This window comes from Solanum verrucosum, unplaced genomic scaffold (genome assembly GCF_900185275.1).
Source record: "Solanum verrucosum unplaced genomic scaffold, falcon-dt-bn FXZP01000199.1, whole genome shotgun sequence".
Classification (NCBI taxonomy): domain Eukaryota; kingdom Viridiplantae; phylum Streptophyta; class Magnoliopsida; order Solanales; family Solanaceae; genus Solanum; species Solanum verrucosum.
The window spans coordinates 59,656-78,389 of NW_026020049.1; the positions used below are offsets into that span (position 1 = coordinate 59,656).

Sequence of the window (18,734 nt, forward strand, 5' to 3'; positions counted from 1 at the left end):
TACATGGCAGGTCATGACTCTATCCTTGTATATGTGAACTATATATATAGCTTATCTACAATGTAGGTCGTGGATCAAGAGTTGATTTTGGCGATTGATTTGAGGACATTGAGAGCTTATCGGAGCTGATTTTAGGATTGATCAAAGTGAAAGAGAGAATAAAACGTTGTAGGGTCCACACCCATTGAATGAAAATTAACTAAAGGGAAGTTGAATTATAGAAAATATTGAAAAGGTTGTTGTTGTAACTATTGAAAATGTTGATAAATTTGATGGTTGGCAAATTGGTAAGATTTGAAATCTTTTGTTGATATTTGATACATTTGTCTATGTCACTGTGGCTTTTTTCTCCTATAAATATAACATTCTTGCTCATTTGTAGAATATACGAAGTTAGAGAGAAAATCGTTTAGAGAGGAAAATGAGGTATTCATAGACTATACAATAAAAATAGTCTGGAAGAAAGATAGAGAGTGAGTGATATTCTAGTAAGGTGGTAAATAAAAAGGTGTTTTTCCTTTTCAATGTGTAGTAATCACTTTGAGTATGATACTCGTATTCTATATAGTATAACATTATTTACTATAGTGATATCAATTGCTCCTCTTGGTCTGTGATTTTTCCTTTATTTAGAAGGGTTTTCACGTAAAATTATTGGTATCATTGTTTTCCTATTTTATTTCTATTATTCTGACTATATATAATTTTATATTAGTCCGCATTTTCCCAACAAACTGGTATCAGAACTCTCTCTAAAGAAGATGAATATACCTCCTTCTGGTGAATGGGTCTGGAGGGGATGATTTGTAGGTCCATACCCATTGAATAAAATTAACAAACGGAAATTTGAATTGCAGCAAATGTTGTTAAAGCAATTGTTGAAAATATTGATAGATTTGGTGGTTGGCAAATTGGTAAGATTTGCAACCTTTTGTTGAAATTTGCTACATTTTCCTATGTCACTTTAAGGTTTTTTCTTCCTATAAATAGAGCATTCTTGCTCATTTGTACAACACACCAAGATAGAGAGAGAATCAATTAGAGAGAAAAATGAGGTATTCCATAGACTATAAAAGAAAAATAGTATGAGAATAAAAATAGAGTGTGAACGATATTTTCGTAAGGTGGTAATTCAAAAGAGGGTTATCCCTTTTGAGTGTGTAGTAGTCACTTTGAGTATTATACTAGTGATTATACAATGTAAAATTTCTTATTATAGTGATATCAGTTGCTCCTCTTAGACCGTGGTTTTTCCCTTATTTAAAAGGATTTTCACGTAAAATTCTAGGTGTCATTGTTCTCTCATTTTATTTCCACTAATTTGACCATATATATTTTAGTGTTAGTTCGCGTATTCCCAACAAACTGGTATCAGAGCTCTCTCTAAAGAAGATGAAAATACCTCCTTCAAGTAAATAGGTCTAGAAGGGGAGATTTGTAAGGTCCATAGCATTGAATGAAAATTAACAAAAGAGAAGTTGAATTGCAGCAAATGTTGAAAAAGTTGTTGCTGCAATTGTTGAAAATATTGATAGATTTGGTGGTTGGCTAATAGGTAAGATTTACAAATTTTTGTTGACATTTGCTACATTTGTCTATGTTAACTCTTCCTATAAATATAGCTTTCTTGCTCATTTGTAGAACACACCAAGATAGAGAGAAAATAATTTAGAGAGTAAGTGATGTATTCCATAGACTATACAAGAAAAATAGTCTATGAAGAAGAATAGAGTATGAACGATATTTTAGTAATGCGATAAAACAAAAGAGTGTTATTCCTTTTGATTGTGTAATGGTCACTTTGAGTATTATATTTGTGTTTTATATAGTGTAAAATTACTTACTATACTAAATCAATTGCTTCTCTTGGCCTGTGATATTTTCCTTATTTAGAAGGATTTCCACATAAAATTATTGGTGTCATTGTTTTCTCATTAGGCCGTATTTTCCCAACAAACTGGTATCAGAGTTCTTCTAAAGAAGATGAAGATACTTCCTTCTGGTGAATGAGTTTAAAGGGGAAGATTTGTAGGGTCCACACCTATTGAATGAAAATTAACAAAAGAAAAGTTGAATTGCAGCAAATATTGAAAATGTTGTTGCTGCAATTATTGAAAATAATCATAGATTTGTTTGTTGACAAATTGGTAAGATTTGCAATCTTTTATTGAAATTTGCTACATTTGCCCATGTTACTATGGTCTTCTCTTCTATAAATAGAGTATTCTTTCTCATTTGTACAACACACCAAGATAGAGAGAATGTAACGCCGGTTTACGTCGTTATAGAAAAGCCAGCGAGAAAAATTTTGGGGCAGAAAAACTTTTGGTAGTAACTTGAAATTTCCCAACCTAATCCAGATTTAAACGAAATCAGAGTCACTGAGGTCTAGGAAAATCAGGTAATAATTGAGAGATCTAATTATGAATTCGATCACATGAGTAGATAGCTAAGACGTTAAGGAACTCGTGTGACTTTACGAAATCGAATTCGAGCGAGTAGAACTCCCAAAACCGATCTTAGCGTGAACATGTAGTTTCTGAGTGTCGTGGGATGAATGTCTGTTATGAAATGGGGGTTCGGGAATTCTTAAATTTGCTCACAGTTTCCGTTCAAGCCGCTAAGGCGGGATTTTCCCGCCAGGGCGGGGCCGCTGTGGCGGGACAGACGCGACTTAAGCCAAAAATAAACCCCAAAAATGTTTTATTCTACACATTTCAACTTTGAGAGCTAAGGAATGACCCAGGTGTTTTCTTGACAGTTTTCCACCATTCTTGAGGCTAAAGGTAAAGTTTTCGCTCCCCGATTCTATTTTTGGATCCGTAGAACTTAGTTTCTTGGGTAATTATCGATGGGGGAGGGTTGTGATATGGGATTTATGGTGGAAACAACCCTATTCTAGGTATGTGGATTAGGGGTTTGATATAGGATAGATAGTGTTGACTCTAATCCAGGTAATTAGACATCGTTTATTGATTCCTGTGTTATTTTGAGTGTTTGTAGACCAATATCAAGTGGAAAGAATATGGAAAGGGAAGAATCAAGTTTCTTAGGGGATTCAAGCTTTGTTCGAGGTATGTGATGATTGTGATTTCATGTTGGTGTGATATGTATTTGTAATTACTTCATTATGATGCATGTATGTATGCGAATGTTGCATTATTGATCACACTAATCGTAAATGAGGATGAATGAATAATGTATGCCATGAATCATGACTTGATTGTATGATTATGAGAATGTACGTTGTGATTGTGATTGTGATTGTAGCTTGTTGAATGGATCGAGTGTTACGTTCCGACACATTAACTGGGATCGGTTGGCACAACCGGCATAAACATTGGAACGGGTGTCACGATCCAACACACTAACTTGGAATGGGTACCACGTACCGGTACATTAACAGTTTGGGTGTGGGTTCCATAAGAGGACCATTGATTTGAATAATTGTGTAATATGAGAATTCTGAACTTGAACGCTATTCGTAAATAATATTGATATTGTATATGTTTGGTGTATGCATGTTATTATTATGTTGTAATGGCTTATGTATCCACTTAGTGGGATAACCGTGTGATCCTACCAGTACACTATGGTTGTGTATTGATACTTCACTTGCTCTTTTTTTATTTAGTACAGTGCATCTTTAGGTGACTATTGACAGACCTCGCTTAGAAGATCATTGATTAATCGAATTCAAGGGTAAGCCAGTTCTTCCTGGCTACCATGAGTTCTCTTTCGTTTATGTCCACATCTTCGGACTTAGACTAGTACTTTAGATTTTCTTATATTTAGTTGAGTTGTACACATTTTCTTTGACTTGTTGAACTTTAGATGTTTTGGTACATTGACTTTCAGGTTCTAGGTATTATTCCGCTTTTGTTTGCTAGAATTTTGTTGGAGTTTATGGGAACCCCTATTTTTTTCTTTTCTTAGACATTCAAACCTGCTTTCGTATCTTTAAATGCCTTAGTTTTTGTTAAATTGCTTACCTTGAGTTGTAGTAGTAGTTCTCCCACCGGAGGGTTAGTATGGGTGCCAATCACGACGGTCTGGGTCATGACAAAGTTGGTATCAGAGCCCTACATTCATTGATCTCGATGTACCAAAATCAGTCTAGTAGAGTCTTGCGGAACGGTGCAGGGACATCTATACTTTTCTTCGAGAGGCTATAGGACATTAGGAAATCTCTCTCCTATTGTGCTATAACTTGATTCCAATTTGTATCTGGTGATCCAAATTGGTATCTAACCTTCTTCACTCTTCTGTTCGAAGATGGTTAACACTAGGTTCAACGTTGTTAGGCCCGTAGCTCCCGTCAATGCTCCAGCTGAGAAATCTGCAGCAAAAGCTTGTGATTGAGGAAGGGGTAGAGAAAGAGCTAGGGGTAGAGGCCGAGGAAGGGTGGAGCCTACTAGGAATGAAGCACTGGGTGGAGATGCTCCCAGAAATGAGGCCCCTTTTGTACACCATGAAGAGGTAGAGAAGAATGTAGAGGTTGAGGATGAAGACAATGTTGGACAAGAGGAAGAAGTGCAGGATGAGACTACATGTATTCCTTCCTTAGACCCAGTGTTAGCTCAACAAATTATGTCGTTCTCGAAAGGATTGGTTAGTCTTGGAGTGCTTCCATTTGTTCAAGCAACTCAAGCTCCCGCCAATCCCCTATTTCTATCATTGTCCCCAATGTGGGTGGAACTGTAGGTATTGATGTTTTCTTTCATCCTTTGTTAGGTCATGTTATGACTGGTAATGAGCATGAGATATTGACTAAGCTTTTTAATTGGAAATTGCATGTGTTCCATCGTTCTGAGAGTGACGACGCCTATGAGTCCATCCTAGATTTCTATGAGAGGCTTCATAAGTTGGGAATTGTCCATCAGTATGGAGTTGAGTTTGTGACTTTTCAGCTTCAAGGTGAGGCTAAGCAGTGGTGGAGAGCTTATATGGAATGCAGATCTTCAGTTTTACCCCCACTCCCTTGGACCCAGTTTCATGCTCTATTCTTGGAGAAATATGTGTCCTGGACTTTGAGAGATCGTAAGAAGGATGAGTTCATGACTTTGGAGCAAGGTGGTATGTCTGTGGCTGCATTTGAGGTCAAGTTTTATGCTTTGTCTAGATATGCTACGCAATTGGTGACTACTGAGAAAGAGAGGATCCACTTATTTGTTAAGGGACTAAATTATGAGTTGCAGGTGTTGTCTGTTCATATGACCTCTGCAGGAAAAAGCTTCAATGAGGTAACAGATTTTGTGAAGAAAGTAGAGGGAGTGAGGCGAGACGGTCAGGCTAAGGCATTGGTTAAGAAGGCCAAGAATTCAGGAAAATTTCAAGGTTCTTACTCCAGAATTTCAGGAAGGCCGACTCTTACAGCCCCACCAATTCAGTCTGCTATGCCGCTTATACATGTAATTACTCATGAATTCCACCTCAGAATTTGATTCAGGATAACTAGGGAGTCACACCTTCGACGGGCAGCAGGCCATTTTTTGATCGTACTTGTTATAACTGTGGAGAACCCGGGTATATGAGGAGAGATTGTCCCCACCCGCGCATGTTGGATTCCACGTTGCAGCAGTCTAGAGAAGAGATACCCGTGGGAAATAATAATATTGGTCGAGAGCATCCACAAGGTGGGTGAGGACGAAATCGGCGAGGCCGCGGATGTAGGGAAAATGGTAACACCGACAGGGGTATAGTGCAGCCAGGCAGGGAAGTTACCCGTCATGATGGCAGGGCTCAGTGTTATGCCTTTTAGAGCAAGGCTGAGGTGGAGGCATCTGACACAGTGATCACAAGTACTATTCTTTTCTGTGACCGGATGACTAATATGTTATTTGATCTGGGTTCTACGTATTCTTATGTGTCTGTGCAATTTTCCTCAGAATTTGCTATGATTTGTGATATACTTGATGCCCATCCATGTTTCTACCCCAGTTGGATAACTTTTCATAGTCACCCATGTCTATCGTGCGTGTCCTATTTTATATATGGGTCTTCAGACTTGGGCTGATTTGGTTATTTTGGATATGACTGACTTTGATATAGTCTTAGGTATGACTTGGTTGTCCCCATATTATGTTGTGCTTAATTGTAATACTAAGTTTGTGACTCTAGAAATTCCGAGAAGTGAAAAGTTAGAGTTGGAAAGTGTGTACAAGCCTAAGCAAGCTAAGATCATATCTTCCATTCGAGCTAGGAAACTGGTAGGGCAAGGTTGTTTGGCTTATTTGGATCATATTAGGGATGTTGAGGTTGAGTCTCCATCTATTGAGTCTATTCCCATGGTGTCAGAATTTAGAGAATGTTTCCGATGGATTTTCCTGATATGCCTCCGGAGAGACATATAGATATCTGCATTGATTCAGAACTTGTACCCACCCCATTTCTGTCCCTCCATATCGCATAGCTCCGGCAGAATTAAGCGAGCTTAAGGCTCAAATCCAAGAACTTCTTGATAAATGATTTATTCGTCCTAGTGCTTCCCCGTGGGGTGCTCCAGTCTTGTTTGTTAAGAAAAATGATGGTAGTATGAGGATGTGTATAGATTACCGACAATTGAATAGAGTCACCATCCAAAACAAGTATCCATTGCCTCGAATAAATGATCTTTTTGACCAATTGCAAGGTGCATCAGTTTTTTCTAAGATTGATTTAAGGTCTAGTTACCATCAGTTAAAAATTAGGCCTGAGGATGTGCCCAAGACAGGGTTTAGAACCCGCTATGGGCACTATGAATTTCTAGTTATATCGTTTGAGTTGACTAATGCGCCCGCAACTTTTATGAGTTTGATGAGTGTGGTGTTCAAACCATTTCTTAATTCGTTAATTTGTTATAGTCTTTATTGATGACATTCTGTGTGTTCTTGGGAAACAAGGGTTGTATGCAAAATTTTCTAAGTGATAATTTTGGTTGACTTCGGTTGCATTTTTAAGGCATGTAGTTTCAAAAGAAGGGGTAATGGTAGATCCCCAAAAGATTGAGGGGGTTAAGAATTGGGTTCGGCCTAGCTCTGTGACGGAAGTTAGGAATTTTGTGGGGCTCGCTAGCTACTATCGTCGATTTGTGAAGAACTTTGCTTCTATAGCCACACACTTGACAAATTTGACCAAAAAGGAGATACCATTTGAATGGACTGAAAAATGCGAGGAGAGCTTTCAAAAGCTCAAGACTCTCTTGACCACATCACCTATTCTAGCACTACTGGTGAAAGGTAAAGATTTTATTCTTTATTATGATGCTTCACATTCTGGTTTAGGTGCGGTGTTGATGCAAGAGAAGAATGTCATAGCTTATGCATCGTGGCAGTTGAAGGTGCATGAGAGGAATTATCCAACACATGATTTGGAATTGGCAGCGGTAGTGTTTGCTCTTAAGATCTGGTGACATTATCTTCATGGGGTTAAGTGTGAGGTGTTTACTGATCATCGACCTTTACAATTTCATTCACTCAAAAGGATCTGAATTTTAGACAACGAAGGTGGATGAAGTTACTTAAGGATTATGATGTCACCATTCAATACCATCCGAGTAAGGCTAATGTAGTGGCAGATGCTTTGAGTTGAAAAATGGTGAGTATGGGTAGTCTAGCTTGCTTGAGTGTATCCAAGCGACCCTTGGCTAAGGAAATTCAGGCCTTGGAGTCTAAATTCATGCAGTTGGGCATCTAAAAAAAAGTGGGTGTTAGCTAGCATTGAGGTTAGGGCCCACGTTCACTGAGGAGATCAAGGCGAAACAAATTGAGGATGAAAATTTGAATGAGCTTAGAAAGAAGACTGTGATTGGTAAGACACAAGATATCACTCTTGATGCATAAGGTGTGCTTAGTTTTAAAGGAAGGATATGTGTCCCTCGATTTGGTGACTCAATCCAGAATTTGTTGATAGAATCCCATGGTTCACGATATTCCATTCATCCGGGTGTGACCAAGATGTACTGAGATTTGAAACAAATTTATTAGTGGCCAGGCATGAAGAAGGACATAGCGGAGTTTGTGGCTAAGTGTAAAAATTGCCAACAAGTTAAGTATGAACATCAAAGGCCTGCAGGTTTGCTTCAGGAATGCCAATTTCGGAATGGAAGTGGGAAATGATAGCCATGGATTTCGTGATTGGTCTCCCCAAGACTTTGGGGAAGTTTAATTCTATTTGGGTAGTGGTTGACAGATTGACTAAGTCAGCCCATTTTATTCCAGTAAGAATAGATTATACTGCTGAACAATTAGCTAACGTGTATGTGAAGGAGATAGTGAGGTTGCATGGGAAGCCCCTCTCTATCATCTCAGACCGTGGTACACAATTTACCTCCAAGTTTTGGAGGAAATTACATGATGAATTGGGCACACAACTCACTTTAAGTTTAACTTTCCATCCACAGACGGATGGGCAGTCAGAGAGGATTATTCAAGTGTTAGAAGACATGTTGAGGGCATGTGTGATTGATTTTGAAGGGCATTGGGATAAGTTCCTACCGTTGTGTGAGTTCTCCTATAATAATAGTTATCACTCCATCATCGATATGGCACCATTTGAGGCACTTTATGGAAGGGGATGTAAATCACTCATAGGATGGTTTGAGGCTAGAGATGTGGAACCATTGGAGGTTGAGTTAGTGAATGATGCTTAATATAAAGTGAGGAGTATTCATGCTAAGCTTTTAGTAGCCCAAAGTAGACAGAAAAAGTATGCGGATCATAAGGTAAGAGACATGGAATTTCAAACTGATGAGAACGTTCTTCTTAAAGTATCACCCATGAAAGTGGTGATAAGATTTGACAAGTATCAGAGCTATGGATAATAAGAAACACGGTAAGAAACATACAAGTAGAAAATTAAGAAAAATAAGAAGAAAATTAAATAAATTATATCCGGAATATAAACAACTTAATATCACGAAGACTGATAATGAAAAATTAGATCAATTAATAAATAATATATCTAAAATAGAATATAAATATATTCAATACTTAAAAATACAATGAATAACAAGAATAGTGAATATAGACAAAAACTTAATGAAGTAATTATAGAAAAACGACAAGAATTAGAACATAGGCAAAATAAACTTAATAGTAATATATTTGCAGGAATTTGTCACAAATCTATAGTAGCACAAAGAAAGACTATTTTTTATCTAGAAATACAAATAAATAACTTAGAATATAAACTACAACATAATTTATAAAAGAATAAAGAAGAATACGCAATAGATGAAAAAACATATGAAAATTATGACGGATTAAAAATAAAGATAATATTTTCTAATCTAGGAAGAAGATATAAGAAAATAGGTGACAATATAAGTTTAATGTTAGAAAAAGAAACGGTAAAACTAGAAGATAGTTTAAATGTTATGGTAAGAATAACAAAAGAAAATGAAGAATTAGATAGAAGAACGGAAATTGAAAAAATAAAACAACAAGCAAAAAAGGAAGTACAACAATTAGAAGAAGTAAAGAATACTAAAATAATAGAGCTAGAAAAAGAGCTAGCAATAATAAAAGAAATGTATGAAAATAAACAAAAAGAAAAAAAACAAAATTAGCAAATGAGATAATTAAATTTAAAGAAAAATTGCAATTACAAGATGAATTAGGAGAAAAAGAAGAAAATAACCAAGATAATCTACCCGAAATAAGAGTTGATGAAATAAACGATGATGATCTAGAACAACATTCGGAAACAAGCGAAACATATACGGAACTTTTAGCAAACATAGATAATACAAAGAATTTAGAAGTAAATACAGAAGACGTAGACATAGACGAAAAACCTAGCACATCAGGAGTAAAAAACCCAAAAAATTTTAATCCAAAATATTATAATGAAAATTATGAACAATATGATAAAGAAAAAACTACATGGGATAAAAAATTAAATAAAAAATGGACGCCTAAACCAATAACTGGACAACATGAATTTTTAGATTTAGACTGTGTAGTAGACATAAATAAAACAATCCAATTATGGGTAGGATACATATCAAAACAATTAATAGATAACAAGATAGTAATAGCAGAGGCACCAGGATACATAGAAAGAACACTTATAGGAACAGTAAAATTATGGCTACAAAATTTAACAAATGAAAGCTTAACAACTTTAAGAAATAATAATAAATTTGATGGTGGAATAGCCACTACAACCATGGAAATACTATATAAATATGAAATAGCTATAAGAAATGAATTTAGTAGTATGACAACAGAGGTAGAAGAACAAAATAAAGAAAAAATCATAAATCGGAATCTAATGACAAAATTAGCAATATGTAATATGTGTTACATAGATGAATATACATGTGCATTTAGAGAATATTATTATAAAGGAACATATAGCATAGAAGAAAGTAAAGAAATAAGAAAATTATATTTTACAAAATTACCAGAACCTTTTAATTCAAAAGTAATAAAAAGTTGGAATGAAACAGAATTAACAGATACCTTAGGAGCTAGAATAAAATTCTTGCAACGATGGTTTATGGAACTATGTGAAAAGCATAAAGAAGAAATAAAGATGGAAAAAATATTAGTAAAAAACTTAGCATGTTGCAAAAATAAAACAGCACCCCAATTTGGTTGTACGGATAGGTATTATAAAAATAGAAAGAAATATACTAAAAATATAGATCAAAATACAAATATAAAAAACCAAGAAGAAGGTACTATGTAAAAAATTACAAAACCAAAAGACCATATAGACCAAAAAGAAAACTAACGGAATGTACTTGTTATAATTGTGGAAAATTAGGACATATAGCTAGAGATTGTAAATTACCTAAAAATCCAAAGAAAAAACAAATATCAGAAATAATAATAGACGATGAAAAATATACACAAATAGAATACGTGGATTATGAATTAGAAAGCAATGATAGTATATATGAATTATCGGAAAATGAAATAGATAATGACATAGAAATAGAATCAGATAATGAATTCTATAATATAACAAATGACTGAAGCAGATATACAAACAATAAATAAAGAAAAACATCAAGACGAAGAATCTTTAGAACAGAAAATAATATTCGATAATAGTATATTTGAACAAATAAAAGGAAACGAATTAGACCTAAGCGTAGCAAAAATATTCGAAATACCAACAATAAGAAACTGGTTTAAATGACAAAAAGAAGAATATTATGTAGTAAGTCAAAGAGAACATATCATAGATTGCAAATACACCAAAGGAAAGGCCAAAATACCAATAATAAATAAACGAATAATAAATAAAGAAATACAAGATATTAAGGCTAAAAATCCAATTAAATATGTACATCTAGGAGGAACAGAAATATTAATAAAAGCATGTTTTAGAGAAGGAATAGATACACCCATATAAATATACTTAGCGGATGATAGAATTATACAACCCATAGAAAAAAGTATAATAAGTGCAGTAAGAGGTAACCTCATATACCAAAAATTTAAATTTATAATAAGTGCTAATTACTCAGTAGCAATAAATGACAGAAATATAGATAAATCATTAGTATTATATTGGAGAATGTCAGGAATAGAACTAGCCCCGGGAAGTAAAATATTTACAGCTAGATGTAAAAACTTATATGTTTTAACAACAAAACATAAAATAACAGCAAAAAATAAAATAAATAAAATAAAAATAGAAGACCCTTTTGAAAGAATAGTCACAGTCATAGACAAGAATGACTATAGTTATAATGAAATTGACATAGAAGAAGATTTAGAAATAATAAAAGAAAGATTAAGTACATCAACACCAAAAAGAATAAACATGAATGAAATACCACAAACCTCATAAAAAATGAGTACCTCAAGAAGAATAGATAAAACTCTACAAAAATCAATGGAGGAAGATATAAAACCACATCATTACTACATAACAGGAATAATGGAACAACGAAAATATTTAATATTAATAGATACAGGACGAGAAGAAAACTATATTACAAGAGAATTAGTGACGGAAGATGAAATAATAACTATTGAACAATCATGCTCCGAACTACCAAAAGCATTAATGTATGCCGAAGAAACTACGGAAAAGGAAATAATCATCGGAGGAGTACCAACAGTGATAAAATTTAAAATTTATCAAGGAAATGAAAATATCATTTTAGGAATAAAATGGCTAGAACAAGTAAAACCATATAATCTAGAAGACAAACAGTTAACAATAAATTATGAAAATAAAAGAGTAATAATAAAAAGGACTTTAGTATAATAAAAATATGAAAATATATATACTTGCAAAGATAATAATAGAAGGATATTACAACCGATATTATACACCAATGATAGATACGGGAGCAGAAGCTAATATATGTAAATACAATTGTCTACCAGAAGATAAATGGAAAAAATTAAAAACACCGATAGTAGTAACAGGATTTAATAATGAAGGAAGCATGATCACATATAAGGCAAAAAATATAAAAGTACAAATATGGGATAAAATATTAACTATAGAAGAAATATATAACTTTTAATTAACTACAAAAGATATGCTATTAGGAATGCCATTTTTAGAAAAATTATACCCACATGTAATAACAAAAACACATTGGTGGTTTACAACACCGTGTAAACAAAAAATAGGAGCAAAAAGAGTAAATAATAAAAAACGAAAAACAACAGAATGGATAAAAGGAAGTGAAAAAATTACACAAAAATTAGAAAATATAAAAGAAGAAGACCCTAAAATAGAATTAATTATATTCTCTATAGATAAAGTAAAAATAATTCAAGATAAGTTAGAATTATTATATAGTGAGGATCCTTTACAAGGATGGGAAAAACATAAAACAAAAGTAAAAATTGAGCTAATTGATAATAACAGTATAATAACCCAAAAACCATTAAAGTACAATTTTAATGATTTAACCGAATTTAAGATACATATAGATGAATTACTAGAAAAAGGATATATACAAGAAAGCAATAGTAAGCATACAAGCCCGGCATTTATCGTAAATAAACATAGTGAACAAAAAAGAGGAAAAAGTAGAATGGTTATTGATTATAGAAATTTAAATGCAAAAACTAAAACATATAATTATCCAATACCAAATAAAATACTAAAGATAAGACAAATACAAGGATATAATTATTTTAGCAAATTTGATTGTAAATCAGGATTTTATCACTTAAAACTAGAAGAAGAATCTAAAAAACTAACAGCATTCACTGTACCACAAGGATTTTATGAATGGAATGTATTACCATTTGGATATAAAAACGCATCAGGTAGATATCAATACTTTATGGACAATTACTTTAAACAAATAGAAAATTGTGTAGTGTACATTGATGATATATTATTATATTCCAAAACACAAGATGAACATATAAGATTATTAGAAAAATTTATACACATCATAGAATATTCAGGTATAAGTCTAAGTAAAAAGAAAGCTGATATAATGAAAAATCAAATAGAATTCTTAGGAATACAAATTGATAAAAACTGAATAAAAATGCAAACACATATAGTACAAAAAATAATTAACTCAAACGAACAACTAGACACAAAAAGAAATTACAATCATTCTTAGGACTAGTAAATCAAGTAAGAGAATACATACCAAAATTAGCAGAGAATTTAAAACCATTACAACAAAAATTAAAGAAAGATATAGAATACCAGTTTGATAAAAAAGACCAAATACAAATACAAAAGGTAAAATTATTATGTAAAAACTTACCTAAATTATATTTTCCAGATGAGAACAAAAAATTTACTTATATAATAGAATCAGATGCGAGTGAAAAAAGTTATGGAGGAATATTAAAATACAGGTATGATGACACTACGATAGAACATCATTGCAGGTATTATTCAGGAACATTTAATAATACAGAAATAAAATGGGAAATAAATAGAAAAGAATTATATTCAGTGTATAAGTGTTTATTATCATTTGAACCATATATTGTATATAACAAATTTATTATAAGGACAGATAATACACAAGTAAAATGGTGGCTAACAAGAAAAATACAAGATTCGGTAACAACAAAAGAAATAAGGAGATTGGTATTAAATATATTAAATTTCACATTTACAATTGAAGTAATAAAAACTGATAAGAATGTTATTGCAGATTACTTATCAAGACAAAGCCACTCAGACTGAGACTGAGGAAGAAGATACAATTGAAAAACTACTCAAAGCCATTACTACACTTTGTACAAAAGTGGACAGTATGGACAACGAGATACAAAAGCTAAAGACTAATGAAGATAATCTGAAGTCTAAAGCTAGTCAGCAGCATGACTATAAAAATGCGGAGCTACGTCAACCGGAAGACGGAAAAAAACCCAGAGCTAAAAGGAGACGATGGGAAACTCCTTAAAACCCATAACGTTTGTTTAAATACAGCTGCAGGTACAAGCAAACAAGTTAGCGATAAACAACATAAAAATGCTAACTTAAACCAGCTATTTGCAAAACCATTTACCCAAAGGACACCTAGACATGTATCCATAGAACCACAAACATCTACATACGCAGATAGTTTACAAAATCAAAATGAGAAAAAGACATATAACTACATCACATGAACCTATATTGAAAATATCCACAAAATCCAAACCTATTTAAACCGCAATCCCAGATCAACTACAAAAGAACCAAACCAAGATTATTTGACACAAAAGTTACAAGGATATAATAAGTTAATTGCGCAACCGAAAACTAATGCTAATTTAGTAAGAACATGGTACAACTACGGACTGTTAAATACCGTATACACATACGACGGAGAAGAAGTTAGTGGAATACCAGAACTACACAAAGCATTTATCACATACAAAAGAGTTACGAAAGGAAATTTATTTTATATAAAATTCTATACGGCACCAGCGGAGATATTATATGAGGAGATAAAGCCTCCGATACAGGTTATCAAGATAGGACTGACTAAAGATATGATTATACCCGAGGACATCGAACAACAAGAAGAGATATGCAAAATAGAGATACCAAGTTTTTAGGCCAACAAAAGAATAATTGGTATATCAACTATCATACATGAGCTAGCAAACAATTATTTAAATGGAAATGCTATATGGAGCTACTATGCAAGAGATCAGTTAATGATTTATTCTAATTCAAGGGAGCTAAGGAAAGCAGATATGGATGAAGTCCAAAGATGGATTTTATCACTACTAAAGCCAGAAGAACGACCTACGACACGAGCATTAAAAGAAGGATTTATTTCAGCAGAATTATTAACCAGATATTGCAAGCTAATTGGTCATAAATACCCGGACCATATATGTTCAAAGTGCAACGGAGAAGATAATATAATTCCAGATGTCCAGCTGGAATAATCAACGAGGAAGAAAACAAGAAGGAGAAGATAAGAGCGGAAAAAGTTATGTAATAATGTAACAAGATATGTAATAATGTAAAGTTGTCAAGATATGTCATAAAGTAGGTATGGAATAGGTATGGGTCTTTTGTCAAATAATGACAAATGTAGTAGATAATGTACATTATTGTGGCAATCTTAGTCCTCGTTACATTGGTCCCTTTGAGGTTCTCGAATGTGTAGGGCCAGTGGCTTATAGATTGGCTTTACCTCCTAATCGATCGGGAGTTCATCCGGTATTTCATGTGTCCATGTTGAAGAGATATCATGGTGACGGGGATTATATCATAAAATGGGACTCAATCGTGTTAGACAAAGACCTTTAATATGAGAAGGAACTGATTGCAATTATTGATCGTGATGTTCGAAAGCTGAAGACCAAAGAGATTAAGTCAGTGAAAGTTCAATGGAAGCATCGTCTCGTTGAGGAAGTTACTTGGGAAACCGAGAAAGATATGCGATACAAGTATTCCCAATTGTTCGTCGATTCAGGTACTACACCACTCTTGCTTTAGCCTTTTATTCCTAGTTGTCACACGGGGACGAGTGATGGGTAAATTGGTATCTATTGTAACGACCGATTTTCATCGTTAAAGAAAAGCCAACGGGGAAAATTTTTGAGCCGCAAAGCTTTTTGGTAGTAACTTGAAATTTCCCAACCTATTCTAGATTTGGACGAAATCGGAGTCAGTGGGGTATAGGGAAATCTGGTAATAATTGGGAGATCTAATTATGAATTCGATCACATAAGTAGATAGTTAAGATGTTAAGGAACACGTGAGACTTTACAGAATTAAATTCGAGAAAGTAGAACTCCCGAAACTGATCTTAGCATGAACGGGTAGTTTCTGAGTGTCATGGGATGAATGTGTGTTGTGAAATAAGGGTTGGGGAATTCTTAAATTTGCTCATAATTTCCGTGAAAGCCGCTAAGGTGGGATTTTCCTGCTAGGGCGGGGCCGCAGTGGCGGGACAGATGCGACTTAAGTAAAAAATAAACCCCAAAAATGTTTTATTCTGCACTTTTCGACTTTGAGAGCTAAGGAATGACCCCAAGTGTTTTCTTGACAGTTTTCCACCATTCTTGAGGCTAAAGTTAAGGTTTTCACTCCCCGATTCCATTTTTTGATCCGTAGAACTTAGTTTCTTGGGTAATTATCGATGGGCGAGGGTTTTGATCTGGGGGATTTATGGTGGAAAAAGCCCTAATCTCGGTATGGGGATCAAGGGTTTGATCTAGGGTTGATAGTGAGGACTTTAATCTATGTAATGAGACATCGTTTATTTTGATTGTTTGTAGACCAAGAACAAGCGGAAAGAATCCGGAAAGGGAAGAATCAAGTTTCTTAGGGGATTCAAGCTTTGTTCGAGATAGGTGATGGTTGTGATTTCATGTTGGTGTGATATGTATTTGTAATTACTTTATTATGATGCATGTATGTATGAGAATGTTGCATTATTGATCACACTGATTGTAAATAAGGATGATTGAAATAATGTATGCCATGAATCATGACTTGATTGTATGATTATGAGAATGTACATTGTGATTGTGATTTTGGCTTGTTGAATGGATCGGGTGTTACGTTCTGACACACTAATTGGGATCGGTTGCCACATACCGACGTAAACATTGGAATGAGTGTCACGATCCAGCACACTAACTTGGAACATGTACCACTTACCGGTACACTAACAGTTTGAGTGTGGGTTCCATGAGAGGACCATTGACTTGACATATCTATGTAATATGAGAATTGTGAACTTGAATGTTATTCATAAATGATATTGATATTGTATATGTTCGGTGTATGCATGCTATTATTATGTTGTAATGACTTATGTATGTTGCACTTAGTGGGATAGCCGCGTGATCCTACCAATACAATGTGGTTGTGTACTGATATTGCACTTGCTCTTTCTTTGTTGAGTACAGGGCATCTTTAGGCGATTATTAAAGGACCTCGCTTAGAAGATCAGTGATTAATTGAATTCAAGGGTGAGCCAGTTCTCCTGGCTGCCATGAGTTCTCTTTTGTTTATGTCCACATCTTCAGACTTAGACTACTACTTTAGATTTTCGTATGTTTAGTTGGGTTGTACCCATTTTCTTAGACTTGTTGAACTTTAGATGTCTTGGTACATTTATGACTTTCTGGTTCTAGATATTATTCCGCATTTGTTTTGTTGGACTTTTGTTGGAGTTTATGGGAACTCCCTATTTTTTTCTTTTCTTAGACATTTAAACCTGCTTCCGTATCTTTAAATGCCTTAGTTTTTCGGTAAATTGCTTAGTTTGGGTTGTAGTAGTGGTTCACCCACTGGAGGGTTAGTCTGGGTGCCAATCACGACGGTCTGGGTCGTGACACATGTCCCCTCTCTGTAATTTTTGCTAATCTTATTAACATGATTCTAAAAAAAATAACTCATAGTTTTCAATAGTAAGAAATTATTTGTACAATTATTCTTGTCCGATTTCATTACTAAATACTACGTAGCCAGGTAAGTTCACCGAATCATAACAAACGAGAAATGTAACATTATCTCCAGTCCCATTAATTAAGTAGTCTTTAAACACGTAATAGTTTTATTTATTAATTTGATATTGATGTAACATAAGAAGCTTAGAAACAATACATGCATGAACTTGCCTATGCAAAGTTCACTTATTACATACTGACGAACTTGCATATGCAAAGTTCACTTATTTCATACTAATTAATCAGCACGATGAGATATTTATTTATTAATTAACGTCTGTGCCACCCATTGGCTAGAGGGGACTTTAACAAGTGGAGTTAGTAGGAAGGCTCCTTCCACAGGCGCTGAGAATTAGGTCGATAGCTAGTGGCACTTCCAAATTAATTATTCCCACAATGTTTGCTCTTATGGCAAGCCTCAAGCAAACTACAGCCGCTAAATCCAACAGTCCCTGGATCAAACTGCAGCATGGCAAAGTTGGTGGAGACCCGACTACTACATTCACCAAATTAAGTATATTAGCACACACACCAAGTTTCAAAGTATCTATTGAGCACGTTTGTTGTCCTCCACAATTTCCAGTATCATTGGTTCCACTTACAAGAGCAAACAAGACGAGATTCAGTGATAGGAAAAGGGCAACTGAGGGGTGACTTGTTTTGGAAGCCATGTTCAAATGTAGAGAATATATATGAATTAATTAAGGAGTTTATAATTCTCAAGATGATGTGTTACTAACTTCTGACGATGGGTATTTATACTAAATTATAACAAGGCCAACTATGGCACTTAACAATAAATGTACGATAGATATTACTACTTCAAATTAAATACTAGATTAGTAGCATATGCAAAGTCAATTATTGTCTATTGTTGATCAATTGGTAATGCAT

At 34.1% G+C, this 18,734-nt stretch overlaps 1 protein-coding gene across 1 annotated transcript; it reads right to left on the reverse strand.

The window, feature by feature from the left end:
• Positions 1–18,145: 18,145 nt before the first annotated feature.
• LOC125823099 (putative lipid-binding protein AIR1B) lies at positions 18,146–18,511 on the reverse strand. Its single transcript, XM_049502520.1, has one exon. The coding sequence runs from the start codon at positions 18,509–18,511 to the stop codon at positions 18,146–18,148; it is 366 nt and encodes a 121-aa protein (XP_049358477.1).
• Between the last annotated feature and the right edge of the window lie 223 nt (positions 18,512–18,734).

Excerpts from the sequence above, each read along its gene's own strand:
- LOC125823099 (XM_049502520.1), bottom strand. The coding sequence starts at position 18,511 with ATGGCTTCCAAAACAAGTCACCCCTCAGTTGCCCTTTTCCTATCACTG.